At 42.2% G+C, this 16,814-nt stretch overlaps 1 protein-coding gene across 8 annotated transcripts in view; it reads right to left on the reverse strand.

Moving 5' to 3' along the window:
• Positions 1 to 16,814, reverse strand: part of PRDM2 (PR/SET domain 2) — a 124,344-nt gene that overhangs the window by 77,419 nt on the left and 30,111 nt on the right. For 6 of the 8 annotated variants that reach the window (XM_058696285.1, XM_058696311.1, XM_058696255.1 and 3 more), the window contains 3 exons: positions 14,196 to 14,313; positions 12,252 to 12,355; positions 51 to 203 (listed from right to left, as the gene is read on the reverse strand). In XM_058696285.1, coding sequence (XP_058552268.1) covers positions 51 to 203; positions 12,252 to 12,260 — 162 coding nt within the window. In that variant the 5' untranslated portion in view covers positions 12,261 to 12,355; positions 14,196 to 14,313. Of the gene's footprint in view, positions 1 to 50; positions 204 to 12,251; positions 12,356 to 14,195; positions 14,314 to 16,814 lie in introns of those variants that run through there. The other 2 variants (XM_058696296.1, XM_058696304.1) reach the window with 2 other exon arrangements.

The following is a 16,814-nucleotide window of genomic DNA, read 5'->3' on the forward strand; positions in this document are numbered from 1 at the left end:
CAAAACTGCAACACAGAGTGACTAGAGCAGACCAGCTTTAACACTCTTACCTTTAAAGTTTTATAGTAAATGGCCCTGTTGATTTCCAGCGGAAACAAATTCTGCTCTTCTCCTGAGCAAGCCCAATTCACATACCGCAGCCAGTTTCCCTTCTCTGGATCGGTGGCATCAATGCACATCCATCCCAAATTTGGGTAATACACCTGGGGGGAGGGGGAGGTAAACACCTTTGTTAAAATAGAAATGTCTTTAAAATGTGTCCAGTTTCAACTTTTAAGACAACTCTTTTTCGTCATATCCAAGTACTCTACAAAACGCTTCACAGAAACTAAATTAGCAGCAAAGAAAAGAAAAATAAAAGATAAAAACAGAGATCCAAAACTGATAATCCTCATTACTCATTTTTCTATCTGGAGTGGAGTCATTTTTCTCTCCTAAACCTAAACAACTGTAGTAATTGTGTTTAATGATCTCTAAATGCTCTGCCAATACTGTATGTACACAAAGACGAGTGACAGTCCTAGTCCCTATGTGAACTTGAGAAGAAGAGTGAGCGTCCAGCAATGCCCCATCGCACCCAAATCCCCTAAGTGTTCTGGGTTGTTCTGCAAGTCAAGTGCAGGGGCCTGGTCCTGCCAGACCACACGGTTTGGCGGGTCCCTTTACTGCAATGCTGAAAAAGAACTTCAGTGAGTGAACGTGCAGTACGAAGGTCCACGTGAGTGACGGCGTACGAAGCCCTGGCAGACCCAGCTGACCCTCCAAACCTTATCTAAGCATCTGTCAGGACTAAGGTGTCACGGAACATACTTCGGGAAATATCAGTGTCCTTCCAAGACCAGAAACCCAAGCCGCTTTTCAGGACTCAGATCAAACTTACTCTTGCAAGAAACTTTCCCTGATCATCCACTCTTGGTCAATGTCCCCGCCCCACTGGCCTCTACCACGTGTCCAGCACTTCTCATTCCTTCATTTTAAAGAAAATCTATTTAGCAGCTATTTTTAACTTTTATCTTTGTACACACACACACACACACACACACACACACACACATATATAGATTTTTTTGTTTGTTTTTACTTCCCCCAAACTAGACCGTAAAAACACTTGATTAGGCACTGAACTAGAGCTGCAGGACCAACTGGTGGTAGGCCTGTCAAAAATAAAGCAAAAGAAATGAGTCTTTTACTTCTCTTTAGGAAAGAAAGGAAAGACTCTCGATGCTTCCATTCCTTCCCTACGTATACGAAGCGAAGACTCCCGCCACTCGTTTCTTCTCTCCTCTCCTCCCCACATCGCATACTCTTCTTTACTGCGACGTTCCTTCCGGAACAAAACTCCCACTCTCCACTCTCAGCTCTTCCGACCACACCTGCATCTCCAAGCCTGTGTCTGGCAGGGGGCAGCGCCCAACCTTACTGGGTACTAACCATATTTCCTTCCTATTGGGAACTGGATGTCGGGCACAGTGCTATGTGCTTTCCATCTTATCTCATTTAATAGGGTAGGTTCGCTATCATCTCCTTTTTTAACATGTGGAAGTTGAGGATCAAAATTCAACTGAACTTTCCCAAAGTCACCCAATTCAACAAAAGAAAAGAAAATCTGCCTGACCTCTACCATATTTACCAGCACCTTCCTTGACCATCCTGGTTAAAAACTACAAACCCCTCTCTTCCCATCAGCCCCCAGTCATCCCCCCAATTTGTTTTTCTCCATAGCACTTATGCTCTTGTAAAGTATGAGATCTACTCAGGGACTTACTTTTTTTATCTGGTGACTGCATCGTCACACCAGAGTATAGGCTCCGTGAAGAGAAGACATGTTAGCCTTTTTTCATTCACTGCAGTGCTCCCAATATCTGGAGTGGTACCTGGCACCGAGCAGGCCCTCAATAAATAACTATGGAACGGATGTAAGGATGCTGTTACACATAAAGGTATTCAGGGCCATCCCCTGTAAGTTTATTCAAAAACTGTCTGGTCACTGAAACCCCTCTCTGCACCACTCCAAAGAAAAGCTCTCCCTGTTGCTGCAGACCCCTCTTCAAACTCACTCTCATTCACCCTCAGTGCATACAAGTATGCGTGCACACACACTCCCCCCCCCCTTTTTTTTTAATATTTATTTCTTTTTGAGAGTTGGGGGGGAAGACAGAGATTCCCAAGCAGCCTCCACACTGTCAGTACGGAGCCCGACGTGGGACCTGAACTCACGAACCATGATTTCGTGACCTGAGCCGAAATCAAGTCAGCCGCTTAACCGACTGGGCCACCCGCGCGGGCCATCCACTCCTCTCCCTCTAAACAAAGAGAAAGGGAAGTCCCAAATGGTGTGTCACCAAGAGCCTCACAATGCAAATTTTAAAGTTAAATTTTAAATGCCAAAATAACAGAAGTGGCTTTACTTTAAAATGTTTAAGAGACGTCTGTCACATTTGTCAGCATGGTGAATTAAGGAAAATGGGAGCCGTCGCTACTTTTAACAGTCAGTCCACAGTAGGTAGTGACTTTGGGCTCATTTAGGGATCAAAAGCGTTGCTTTGGTTTATCACAGAGGACGGCATGGTCCTGCTCACACCCCATCCGACGTACTGACACAGCTCCAGGAAACCAACGGGAGACAGATGGTGCTGGAAAACCCCACACAGTCAAAGAGGGCAGCTGGGGAGAGACACGAAGCCCACCCACCAACCTGAGGATATCAGCATGAGCCGTGCCAGAATTTCCTGACACCCTGGTCAACACTGACCTCTGCAAAGAGCAAGGCAGCCCACTCGAGTGAATTATTTATTTACGTAGGGTTCACTTTGTTTCAAAATCGATGGCAGCATCTGCTAAGTCATACTTAAACTGAAATACGTATTTCACAGGAAAAGATGAACACTTCAATTTTTTTAACGTGCAAAAATAATTCACAAAGGAATACACATGACCAAAATCTCATGGAAATAAATTAAGTTTACCTAATAATCATAAAATAACTTCAAATTAGATCATTTCTACCTAGCAGACTGGTAAAAAGAAATTTTTAAGAGAAAAAGGAAAAAAACACAGGACCAGAGAGTAGACATTCTCCCAAACAATGCTGATCAGAGAATAAATTGGTATCATTTTTTGGATGGAATTTATTAACAGTCCATGACAAAAAAAAAAAAAAAAAAAAAAAAAAGTTTTAAAATGTACACACACTTTAGTGAGCATACACACTTGCAGGAATTTATTCTCATGAGAAAATTGGCAATTGTACCAAGATGTATGTACAAAAATGTTCCTAACAGTGTGGTTTATTACAGACTGTTTCCAATTAGTTGCTAAGTGAAAACCACTACGGATTAGCTCAGTATGATAATCCATGCACAGAGCAGAATACTAAGCAGACCTAAAAAGCACTTTTGTACAAACTGTTAGTTTATGTGGAATCTTTTATTTTGTTAGATAATTCTATATCCCTTAAGAATTTTTCCAATGAACATACATGATTTCTACAATTGGAAGAAAACAAAGATAACCACGAGCTGGGGAAATATTTCTACTGGTGTAAAGGACGCACACAATACTATTGATGACCGAATAAAGCTAGTCATAGAAAGTATGGCTTAAGACGTACCATTTTTGTTTTCAACATATGAATGCCTGAGGAGAAAAATAAGCTGACACTAAATACATGAAACTGTCAGCAACGGTTTTCTCTGAGAAGCGGGATTATCCATAATTTTTGTTTTCTTTCTTCTGTTTATCTGAATTTTCCGCCTTTCCTCCACTGACTTCGTATGATCTCAAAGTAAAGAAGGGACAGGGTGGGAGAGCAAATTCGTCTCCGGCATGAAACCCCACGTTGGACTGAAGGCCTCAGAGGCCCTACCGATGCTCCTCCTTCCTCCTGCCATCACCACCGTCATCACACACAGTTTAAATCTGCAGCTTTCTCATTTTTATTGAGAGCCTAACCTCATAAATAGAAACCGGTATGAAAACATGTTTTTATACAATTTCTACCTCAGCTGGCCAAACCTGGGCTTCCAATCAGAATCAATTTCAGTGACTGGCACACAGAACCCAAACGGTAACATGTGACAGCTCTGGCTTCACGTTAACCGCCAAAACTAGACCACAAAGGCGCTGCAGCCCTGTTAGGCTAGGGTAGTGGGAAACGAACTAGAATCCCTTCTTTCACACAAAGCCAGTGCAAAGGCAGGTCAAACTCCCACTCCAGCTCAAGCTCAATAAATGATATGCAACCAACCAATTTCCAAATCTTTAGAATGACCAAAAAATATTTGGCTGACTTGATCCCAGAGAGAAATATTTTCATATCATCAAGAATTTTTCCTCATCCAATCTATAGGAGTCCCTTTTAACAAAGCAAGGTATACCCTTTAACAAGGTATAACAAAAGGTACACCTTTTATACAAGGCAAGGCAAGGATACCTGATTGTGTATATACAAAACAATTTTTACAGATTAACTTCCAAGTGGAAATTCCTTCCTCGGAGAAACAGAGCTCAGGGAGAAGCATCTCCACACCAAGCCCCGGGCTAGATGCTTAATGAGGGATTTTATTTAGCTTTTACAGGAACCCTATGATATAGAAGTAAGCCCCTTTTATAAATCGAGACACTAGGAAAGGCTGCTAATTTTACTAGAACACTGAAGTCACTAAAATTCTGAGCCAGGATTCAAACCCGGTCCCCTCAGTTATGCTTCCATTTCAATTTCCCTTTTTCCAAACCTCTCCTCCCATCCTGGACCTTCCCTCAGTCACCCAAGCCTGACCTCCCTTCTGCCCTTACCACTGAGCACAGCCTGGGTATTAACTCTTTGTCGAACAAAACATAATTTTCACACCACCTAATTGCCATGCAATTTAATCCAATCCTTTTGAAATAGCCATAAAACCACCTACATTCAAAATCCAGTACACACCGCAATCTAAAAATGCATCAAAGTTAAAGACTCCTGAAGAACAGAGGATGCTTTGCAAAGGACGAACCAAACTGATAAAACATACTTACCTCCTGGGTTGGGGGTGAGGGTTTTCATTTAGATCCGTCCTTATCATTTACTTGTTATATTCTACATGTGTTCATTCAAATTTGTAAACTCAAAAATCTCTCATTCAATTAATGCAAACATTCATCATTTGAATCCTCAACTGTTTGTCTAGGAGGTCCTTACCCACTCTCAACTTACAGTAACGAACTTTACTCTGACACAAATCACTGCCAGGGATTAAGACAGAGCACTGAAGATGCTTCCTCATACTGAATCGACTCTCATGCTGAGATACGTCTTGCATTCATCCAAACAACCCCCCAGCCCCCTGCAAATTAGAGTCTACAGTGATACAGCCTTTCTGTTGGCTGTTCTCTGGACTTGCCCTTCAAACAGCTCTGACACATTACTAATGGTGGGACAGAACCTCTCCGGGAGGTCCATGCTCCTGAGGCTCCTTTCCATCTTTATTCCTCTGGGGATCTAGCTTACTGCATTTCCAACATTATGATCCATACACTGTTTGCCACTTTCCCCGCCTGTTCCCAGGAAGAGACAATATCTATTTCCACTTGTGGAGACTGACAAAAGGAGTAAAGGGGAGACAGGAGGCTCGTGTCTCTACAGGCCCAACTTGCAGAGCATTTACTTCTCATGTGTTGCATAAGTAAACAATAACTCAGCTTGTAGAAGTCACTTTCAGGATTCCTCCCGCCCCCCCCCCACACACACACATACACCATGTTAGAGCTTTTTGGTTCAAAATACAGCCCATACTCTCTAACATTAGAAGAGAAAAAAATTCGGACCACCTGGGTGGCTCAGTTGGTTGGGCGTCCGACTTTGGCCCAGGTCATGATCTCACGGTTGGTGAGTTCGAGCCCCGCGTCAGGCTCTATACTGACAGTTCAGAGCCTGGAGACTTCTACAGATTCTGTGTCTCCTTCTCTCTCCACCCCTCCCCGACTTGTGCTCTGTCTCTCAAAAATAAATAAATGTTAAAAAAAAAAAAAAAAAAAAAAAAAGACAAGAAAAAAATTCAGGGCACCTGGGTGGCTCAGTCGGTTAAGCCTCCAACTTTGGCTCGGGTCATGATCTCCCAATTCTTGAGTTCGGGCCCCATATCGGGCTCGGCGCTAACAGTGTGGAACCTGTTCAGATTCTGTCCCTCTCTCTCTTTGCCCCTCCCAACTTGTGTGCTCACATGCTCACTCGCTCTGTCTCTCAAAAATAAACAATTTTTTAAAAACAAACAAATAAATTAGAAATTCTAACTCTGGACTATGGATGCTTAAGAATCCCATATAACCCTATATATGATATGCAAAATGTTGTGTACATATACACACTTGTACATTTTCTGCGGAAATTTTCAAAAGGGCCCACAACCCACAAAAAAAGTAAGAACCTCCAGGCTCTGCTAGCGGGAAGGGCACAGAACAGGCAACCAGGAAGCCTGGACGCGAGGCCAGACTCTGGGACTGGCAGCTTGAAGGCATGAAGCAAGCCACCTCACACAGATTTCTCACCTGTCGAAAGACTTAGGGCATTTCCAGTATCCTATTATTCCACAAACAAAAATCTCCATTGGGTATTGCCAGTAATCTATGCAATACCACGAATATTATATGTCAGACTCGGTGCTCCAGAACTTAGGACACTGGTAAAAGCACATGCCAAAAGCTTAACAAATAGGGGCTAAAATAAAGGAATAAATGGACTCCCAGAGAGACTTTTTTTTTTTTTTTTTTTTTTTTTGCACTAGACCAAGCTGCCAATCTGCGTAAAAGTTAACTTATTTGGGAGGATCACTTACTTCTCTGTATTGCAATGCCCTCATCTGCCCTAAAGTTCCACAGAAAAGAGTATGATCGGCCTAGAAGCTTCTATGACCACCAACTGTACAGCTACTCCACTTGTAACTACCAAGTTCAAAATCTTTTCACCACTGGGGGCACCTGGGGGGCTCAGTCGGTTGGGCGTCCGACTTCAGCTCGGGTCATGATCTCGTGTCTTGAGTTCGAGTCCCCTGTCGGGCTCTGTGCCGACAGCTCAGAGCCTGGAACCTGCTTCGGATTCTGTATCTCCCTCCCTCTCTGCCCCTAACGCACTCGCATTCTGTCTCTGTCTGTCTCGAAAATGAATAAACATTTAAAAAATTAAAAAAAAAATCTTTTCACTGCCATCAACCACATAGCTTCACAGTAAACCTAAGACACCAGTCATCACCACACTCATCCCCACTTGCTTCTCCTTTCTACACACTGAGACCAGGGCTCAGCTAACTTTTTCTGTAAAGAACTAGCAATAAATATTTTCAGCTTTGCAGGCTGCACGGACTCTTGTCAAAACTCCTCAACTCTGCCACCGTAGGGCCAAAGCAGCCATCGATAACATACAAACAAATGAACGCAGCTATGTTCTAATAAATCTTGATTTGTGAGCGGACATCTGAGTTTCATATGATTTTTATGTGTCACGAAACATTTGATTTTTTGTTTAAACCACTTACAAATGTAAAAAGCACTCTTGGCTGTGGGACTGTAAACAACAGGTGGCAGGTTGCATTTCCCTGAGACCCAGGTCTTTTCCTCCGGCACCGCCCCTCTGGCGCAGGTTTGGAAGATGGAAAGAAGAGCTGAGCAGTACTTTCTAGAAAAAGGTTCTACAGGATCAGCTGGCTGACTTCTCTGCTCTTTTTTCTTCTTGCCTCCATTTTTAACTTAGAAATAATCTGAAATTCGACGTGTTGAGCTAGGGGGCACCAGGGTTGGCTCAGTCGTTTAAGTGTGAGACTCTTGATTTCGTCTCAGGTCATGATCTCACGGTTCGTGAGATAGAGCCCTGTGCCGGGCTCTGCGCTCAGTGCAGAGCCTGCTTGGGACCTCTCTCTGCCTCTCCCCTGTGCACATGCACGTGCGCAAGCTTTCTCTCTCTCAAAATAAATAAATAAACATTAAAAAAAAAAAAAAAAAAAGAAGTGTTGAGCTAGCAAAGACTAGGGAATGCACTTGCTCATGTCTAATCTGAACAGTGCAGATGGATAAAATGTTTTTCACTTCCTCAAATGATTAAAGTCTTCTCATTGAAGAGCAATAGTTCATCAATTTTAGTTGAAATACAATTCTACATCTTCCCACCATCCCCGATTCAAAAGTTATTTGCCTAAATGAATAACATGCAAACAGAGGTAGTGAACCATCAGTTTTCACTTATAAGAATGGGGTGGAGGAGGGGACCATTAAAAAGGTTAGCAATACTGGGTTTTCAAAAGCTAGAAAAAAATCGGTACTTTTGGTGGGTATACAAATCCGTGCCATCCTTCTGGAGGTCTGTTAGCAAAATTCACCAGAGACTAAAATGTAAATAACTTTTGACTTAACATTTATACTTCCAGGAATTTATCTTAAGAAGATAACCAGGGGCGCCTGGGTGGCGCAGTCGGTTAAGCGTCCGACTTCAGCCAGGTCACGATCTCGCGGTCCGTGAGTTCGAGCCCCGCGTCAGGCTCTGGGCTGATGGCTCGGAGCCTGGAGCCTGTTTCCGATTCTGTGTCTCCCTCTCTCTCTGCCCCTCCCCCGTTCATGCTCTGTCTCTCTCTGTCCCAAAAATAAAACAAAAAATGTTGAAAAAAAATTTAAAAAAAAAAAAAAAAAAAAAAAGAAGATAACCAGACAAGTCAGCACACACGTATCCACGGTGAGTTTCACAGTCAGAAGAGCTGTTAATACCATGAAGAGATGAAAACTAGTTAAATGACAACTGGTTGAATAGTGGAAGAATGCAATGGAATTCTATGTGGCCACAGGACATAATGACGCAGATGAAACTGACATGGGCACGTCCACAGCAACTTGGAAGAGAAAAACCCGTCACAAAACTGCATGTGCGCTTTGATCTCATTGCACGAAGCATCTCTATATGGTGTTTGTATATGCACCAGCCTGTGTGAGAGACAGAAGAAAAACAGGCAGAGAAGCACAGACTTGGAACGTTCACCAAAATATTCACAGATGATTTTTACTTTCTTGTTTATAGTGTTCTGTAATGTTTACGTTATTTTCCAGTGAGCATGTATTACTTTTATAATTTAAAAGAGACTTATCAGAATGTACACCAAGAATGAACCCTAATGAAAACTGTGAGCTTTAAGTGACAGTGATGTGTCATAAGTGCAGGCTCTCTGAAAGTCTAACCAATGCACCACCCTGGTGCGATGGCGGGAGGAAGGGGGGATGGGGTATGCAGGCACACTCTGTGCTTTCTGCTCAATTTGCTCTGAACCTAAAACTACTCTAAAAAATAAAATCTAGCGGAAAAAAAAAACGCATCAAAACAATTCACATGCCAACAACTCACAAGTGCAAAAGAAGCCATCTGAGACCCACGAAAGCGAATCTGAAAGGCTTTTGTCAGAAGCGCAGATCACCGCAGACCTCTCGGCACGGGTGGGGGCAGTCCCGGGAGTATCACACCAAGTCCAGCACCCCAGCTGCCAGCAAGCAGTTCCCCACCAGAAACTGCTCGAACAACTGCTCTCCTTTTAGGAGAAGCTGACTGTTTGGGGCATCACCCTGAGGATACTTTATTGTTTCTCTCCTGTTGTTTCTGACTGACTAGAATGTTTTCAGTGAAAGCTTAGGGGACGTAAGACTCTGTGAGACAATCAAGGGCTCAAGAAAAGCAATTTAACACTTGGTCTTAGTTAGCTTTAAAATGGAGTTCTAGCTGGGGCAAAAGACGAGGCTGCTAAAAGATAAGCAGGTCTTAAGGGGCTTTAACAGAAGAACAAATGCCAAGATGAGATTTTAATGATAAGCAGTTTCTCTTACTTGAATACAAGCCATTCTGATGCAAGTCTGAGGATCAGACCAAGGTTGGAAGAAATCACTGGGGATATACTAAATTTTACTTGGTGTTTTACTTTCTTTACAAGACACATGGACACTATAACTGCGGCTTCCTGTATTTTGCCGAATGCATGCCTCTACCTATACGTGTATCTACTTTTATTTTTTTTTTTTTATTTTTTTTTCAACGTTTTTTATTTATTTTTGGGACAGAGAGAGACAGAGCATGAACGGGGGAGGGGCAGAGAGAGAGGGAGACACAGAATCGGAAACAGGCTCCAGGCTCCGAGCCATCGGCCCAGAGCCTGACGCAGGGCTCGAACTCACGGACCGCGAGATCGTGACCTGGCTGAAGTCGGACGCTTAACCGACTGCGCCACCCAGGCGCCCCTGTATCTACTTTTATTTTAACAGAGCAAAGGCTTACAGGTTTCTGTACGGAATACGTACCTTGTAGTCGGAACTACCTGAACGACATCCAGTTGTTTTTAATTCCAAGAAGGAAGAGCCAGCCTTGACAAGAACTGAAGTTTTAAATATAACAAGAACTGGCAATGTCAGAAGACTCACAAACTGTGGTGGTATGCACGTAGAAGTACCTAAGTTAACAATGCGATCTTAACATGTTTGTAAGTAGAAATCGAATCCCTAATATGTCATGGCTCCAAATTAGGATATTCACCAAGCTACTATGAACTCATACTACGTATGAATTTCAATACAAACGAAGTTTAATTTACAAAAGACACTATTAATGATTTATATACTATGCTCAACAATAACAAACTGTTAAGGCGGGTAAATTAGGTACAATAAATTTAGGTATAATATTAATGACATTTGTTCAAGCTCAGCATTACACACACAGAACGAGAGAACACATCTCCTGGTTTCCAGACACTGTCCTCACTAAGATTAGCGCGGACCCGGTAGAACATATCTGTTAGTTTCCCTTGGGAAATTTCTAAAATTAAAAATGCAGTTTATTAGGGGGCATACTTTTGTGGTCCAGACATTTTTAATCATACAGGCATTATCTGGAGTAATTAATATCATTTTTTTGGCTGGGCAGTTTTTCTACAAATATAAGTGCTCTTTCACCTCAAAAGTAGTGAAATAGCATAATGTGATTATTCTCACGCTAACTCCTCATTTCCTAAGGCCCTTCGGGTTAACTGTCATCAGATTTATTATAAGGGACTCACGACAAATACAGAACCTCAAAATTACTGGAAGAAACCAGAGGAATCTTCAAGTTAAGAAACACTGCTCTGAACACTGAGACTGAGAACAGCAGCGACATACCTCAGATGTACAAATGTCACAGAACTTCTTGATGTAAAGTATCCAGCCATTTCCTAGGCATATTTTGTTTTTAGGTCCGTGTACGTTTACGTGTGAAACAGATGTGATTCCATTTAAGACAATCTGATAGGAATGCTTTTCCTAACCACCGAAAAACTTCACTTGCTTTGCAAAGGGAGTCACACACCACTGAGATCCTATCAGACCACGAGAGCTTCCCCAGAGCACCTGATCTGAACAAAATTCCACATGAATGATGAATTTGCATGCAACGCTCCAGGAAGCAGTAACAACCTATTTACCTTCACAGCTATCTTAATGAGGGATTTCTTCTTGTCCCCGTTTTTAAATTGAGGATTTTAGGGCCCAGAGGTTAAGTACCCTACACCCAGAGTCACAAGGCTAAAATAAAGGTAGGATCTGAAACCAGGTAATCCAATGAAACATTTTTAAATGCCTTACTGTCGGGCAGGAGACACGGGTCCTAGCTCTGCATCAACACCACTCTCGACACAGGTCCTCACGGGGAGGAACAATTCACCTCTGTTCCTGACGGCCTCACCTCTGTAAGGAATGTGCTAATGCCCTACTCTGTCCTCCAGGATCATAGTGAGAATAGGAAATGCACAAAATTAAAGCCTCCTGAGAAGTCCGAAGCACTCTATAAATATGCCATGTGCTAAATATATCCAATTCTGAATATTCCAGCAACACAGAGATTATTTTCTAAAACACAGAGAAGACCCTAAGAGTGTTTTATTTGTGGTCACCTCAGAGTGTTCTTTTATGGTACCTATTTGGAAGCCTGCAAAGGGACAGACCAAAGTCTTGGTTGTAAAGCAAAACACCCTGAACAAGGCAATATAAAAACTGGATTTGACATTCATCGTTGAGGACACCCAAGCCGCTTCAAAATACAAATGTAAACGGCGGTCTGTATCCAAAGAAACACATTTTCTCTTTAATAAAAACATTTTTGATTTTAAAGAACATAGTAAGCGAACTATTTTAATTGCAAATGTCGAATCCTGAGAGAATAGAATGATTTCTTTAAAAACGTACTGAACGCTGATAAACAAAGAACCAGAATTCTTTCTTACCTCCCACATGTACACATTATTCTTAACCTGAGATCTTTTTTTCTTATCACCAACAAATGGCCCAAACTTTTTGCCTTTTAAAATTGGTTTAGTGGCCCAGACACCTAGAAAATAAAACCAATATTTTTATAAAGTATTGTGGTTAAAGATCAAAGCATTAAAGTCAATTCTGTTTCACAAAATAGTTAAAAGGCTAGCCGGTCTAAAAGCAAGATAATGTTAAATCAATGGAGAGCAAGTGAAATTAAATGAAATCAAGTCTTCAGGAGGATTTTTATTTTTCTTCTTTGTATTCTTCTGTACTTCCCAAATAGCCTGTAAAGAACCTACACTGTTTTACAAGTAGGAAAGAATGTTTTATATCTGTTTGTTTCTATTTCTCACATGTAAAATTACCCAGATGGCACAATCACAAATACCCAGAGAACAGCACAATAACAACTTAACGAGAAAAAATACGAGGAGTGAAACTATAATTTTTCGAGGGAATGTTTTTGTTTTAAGATGTATTTATTTATTTAAGTAATCTCTACACTCAACACAGGGCTCAAACTCATGACCCCGAGATCAAGAGCCACATGCTCCACCAACTGAGCCAGCCAGGCGCCCCGAAACCATAAATAATTTTTAACTCTTTCTACTTTTCCGCAGATTTGGAATGATCTCCAATGAACATGAATTGCTTTCACAAAGGCTGAGAAATACAGTTTTGTGAATAAGTATTTCTGAAGCGCGCTCAAAACAGAACACTCTTTCCTCTCCGGCTAGGTCTCCTGAAAACTTGGCTACTGTAACAACTCACTCTTCAGAGTTGCAAACAGCCAAGAGTTATACCGCTGCTGCTCCTGCTGCTCCGTGGTATTCCTAGGCTGTTGTTTTTCTGTGCACTACCCACAGGCAAACAGACGAGCCGCAGAAGGCAGCAGGCAAAACGGCGGAAGGTGGTGGTGGGGCCAAGGGAACCGGCACCCAGAGGTGACGCTCCCTGACAACATCCCTTTGGACAAGTTCCCTCATCTTCTGGTCTCCATTTCCTCAGGCACAGAAGGAAGGCGGAGACTGAGCCAGTCCTGCCCAGCTAGGAGGTTCAAGTTTCCCTCTCCTGTAAGTCTATGAATCCAGTTTGATAACAGAGCTAACGATCAGTTAGTGGCGCTATAAAATCAACCACTTTCCCGTGAATGATGTAAGCGCTCAAGCTGCTTACTGAACACTTTTTCAGTGAGAATTAGGAAAAGCATTTATTAACAATTTATTCACACACATATACACATCAACTGGAATATCAGAAATACATCTTAAAAAAAAAAACCAAAAAAACGAAAAGGGATACAAACGTGATAGATTCCAAAAATGTACTTTGACTAAATTTTTATGATTTACTTCCTTATTAGCCTTCCGTCTAAAGATTAGGTCACAAAAGCAAAACCAAATACACAAAAGCTTGGTTTGTATTCAATGAGAAATCCCAGCCAGAAGCATTCAGATACGCTCGGATCATCATTCGTCCAAGTACCTGCTGAGGTCCATAATGCGTCAGGTACTGGAGACATAAAGAGAAATGAGAAATGAAGGCACTCAAATCAATGCAAGGGCAGATGTGACGATACACAAGGATGAAATTAAATATAACAGCACAGTCACACTCAAGTCCCAGTGAAACAAGACAGGAAGGAATACGCTCTGTAGTACGAAGAGCCCCGAGGAAACGTGGAAGGGAACACGCGGGCTGAATCACGAAGGACGGGAGGTGGTGGGCGTGGAGATATTTCTGGTTCAGTTTCATAATCTATGTCCACCCTGGATTCTTAACTGGAAAATGCAGAAACACCACACAGTGTTCTAAATCAAAGTGTAAACCTGTTGCTTTTATGATGAGCTCCCCACCTCCACACAGGCTGCCCCCTTCCCCTCCCCGTCCCCTCCGGGGACCCTAGTACTCACCAATCCGAGTCTTGTCAACAGCAGATGGGAAAAGCCTCACTTCCTCCGGAAGTCCTCGAAGCACATGTTCAGGCACCTCAGCCAGGCTCTCAGCAGCTGCGACAGGCTCGGTGGCGTTCTGCAAGTCAAGGAACAGAAGGATCAGAGCAGAGGGAAGCAAACCCAGTTGGTGGGTTTTTTGTTGTTGTTGTTGTTTTTCTGGTCCAATAAGCAAATATGCAAAACTGTAACTGCAACCTGAAGCTGGCAAGCCAGACGGAGACTACAAGATGCGAGATGCAGAGCATTTCAGGAGTTGCTTTCATTGTTGTGAGTCTCCAAAGGAAACTGCTGCAACCTTCAAGCCTGTCTGTGTTAATCTGTTTTGTTCAGCCACCTGTAGTCATTTTCAAACTACGCGAATCTCTGGCACCACACTGTTTTCAACTCCCACAGAATCTGGAAGTAAGATACGGCTTCAGCTTCCTTTTCAGTCCAGGGCTACCGTCAGCATTTTAGAACGCTTAAAAAATAAAAATCAACACTCCTACTTAAACGAGTACTTCTGGCACACACTGCAAAGGCCCAGCCAGCCGGCCAGACCCCACCCCACCTATGTTTTCATCCTTCTGGAGCAACACCCCCTTTAACAGGGGCTTGAATATTCCGACAAGAACACTACAACTTTTTCTGGGCCCTCAATGGAAATGCAACCTTTCCCGGAAGCAGTAATTTACCGCTTCTATCAAGTCACATTAAATAGCAAAGTTGCCAGAATATCACAGTCTCCAAGAAATAGGGAATTGTATGTAATTACTAACCAAAATTCACTTTAATCTTAAGAAATAACATTACTATTAGGTACGTATTATATAAGGGAAGAGAAAGCAAAAATCTGAGGCAACTGGTAAAACATGACTGTTAGTTTGAAAATAACGTTCAATCAAAGGAAAACCAAGTTTGTATTGACTGTTATCCCATATACCCCCAAAGAACCGACGTACATATCATAACACCACTAAGAATGATGGGTCCTTTAGTCTTAGGTGTTTTTTATTTCACTGCAAAGGGAAACACTTCTCAAGGATTTTCAAAGATACCAAAGTAAGCAAAAAGCAAACTCCAACCTAAGGAAGTTAACTTCCCCACAATGAAGCTCTTACAGCTTTTAAGAATGTTTTGTACAAAGACAAGAAATCATCCACGTTTGTGTAATCCCAACATTATTTTTTTTGATGTTTTCTGTGCTGTGTTTGTTTGTTTGTTTGTTTGTTTGTTTAAAGTATCAATAGGCTGCTTTAAGAGAAATAAATCCCCAGCAAGGAGCAACTCATTATGAAGGTCCACTCTCTGGCGTTTTTCGAGTCGGGATGCACACAAGCGGGCCCCCAGGGATGGAGATTCCCTTCTCAAACAGGGCAAAAGCTCAGAGTGCCGACACTCTGGAAGCACGAACGCTGTGATCCTGCTGGATCTACAGCTTGGTTCTGACAATAATACCAAGCACACGTTAAATGCCTTTCAAAACACAAGAATGCCAAAACTGCCCCCGAAAATGGGTCTGATGGTGTTTTTAATTAGCTACAGTGTGAATAAATTCAGCACACAAATTTCTCACTTTTAAATATGGTACCCCATTTTTAAAACTTGAATCTATAAATGGTGATTCTGGAAACAGGAATCTTTTTTTCCAAAGGGGGAACAGGTATTAATCTTTTTTCCAAAGGGGGAACAGGCAGTGGGTACCCTAGGCTACATAATAATTATTGGACAAATAATAACATGGACAAACATGAAGAAGTACTTAGCTAAGGCTCTGAGTCCCATCAGCACATGGCCACTTAGCAGCGTGAGGAAGTTTTCTTCTCCTTCCTCAGATAGGACCCTAGCCTAAGATTTAAAAGGATCTGACACCATTTAACCTCCCTAGGAGCTTTGAAAAGACAGTGCATCAGCTGCTCTAAACTGGTACTTCCAGACACTATGACAATAATACTAATAAGTTAGCATTTCCTGAGAAAGTCCTCAGGGCCTCAGTACAAGGCACTGCACTAACCGTCTTCTGTGCATGATGGCATTTACTCCAAACAGCTCAAGGGGCAGGGACTGTCATTGCTTCCTCTGGCACCGCCCCTGCCCTATCCCCTCACCCCCACCCCCAACACCAACACACCCATTAAGGAGGAAATTGAGGCTTAGGGAAGTGGTCTAAGTTGCTCAAGACCAGGATTTGAACCTTTGTCTGTCTGACCCTGAGCCCATGTTCATAACTACTGTGCTCTTTCCAGTTAAGATTCTGCTGGATAAGGTCTGAGGATCTAATGTAAAACATGCTAACTCTAGGTGATAGCACTGTATTATAGAATTGAAATCTAAGAGAAATGTTCTCACAAAAAAAAAAAAAAAAAAAAAAAGGAAAAGGATAAATATGAGAGATGATGGATGGGGTAATTAGATGGCTACACATATATCAGATTACCACTATGTATACTTCATATATCTTACAATTCGTCAATTATACCTCAATAAACCTGAAAAAAAAAAAAAAAAAAAGAAAACAAAAAAGAAAAAATTCTGCTGGAACAGAATCTGAGAACCTCTGCCCTAAAACCTCCCAACTTCCATGGCAGTGACGGCAGC

This window comes from Neofelis nebulosa, chromosome 2 (genome assembly GCF_028018385.1).
Source record: "Neofelis nebulosa isolate mNeoNeb1 chromosome 2, mNeoNeb1.pri, whole genome shotgun sequence".
NCBI classification, from domain to species: Eukaryota; Metazoa; Chordata; class Mammalia; order Carnivora; family Felidae; genus Neofelis; species Neofelis nebulosa.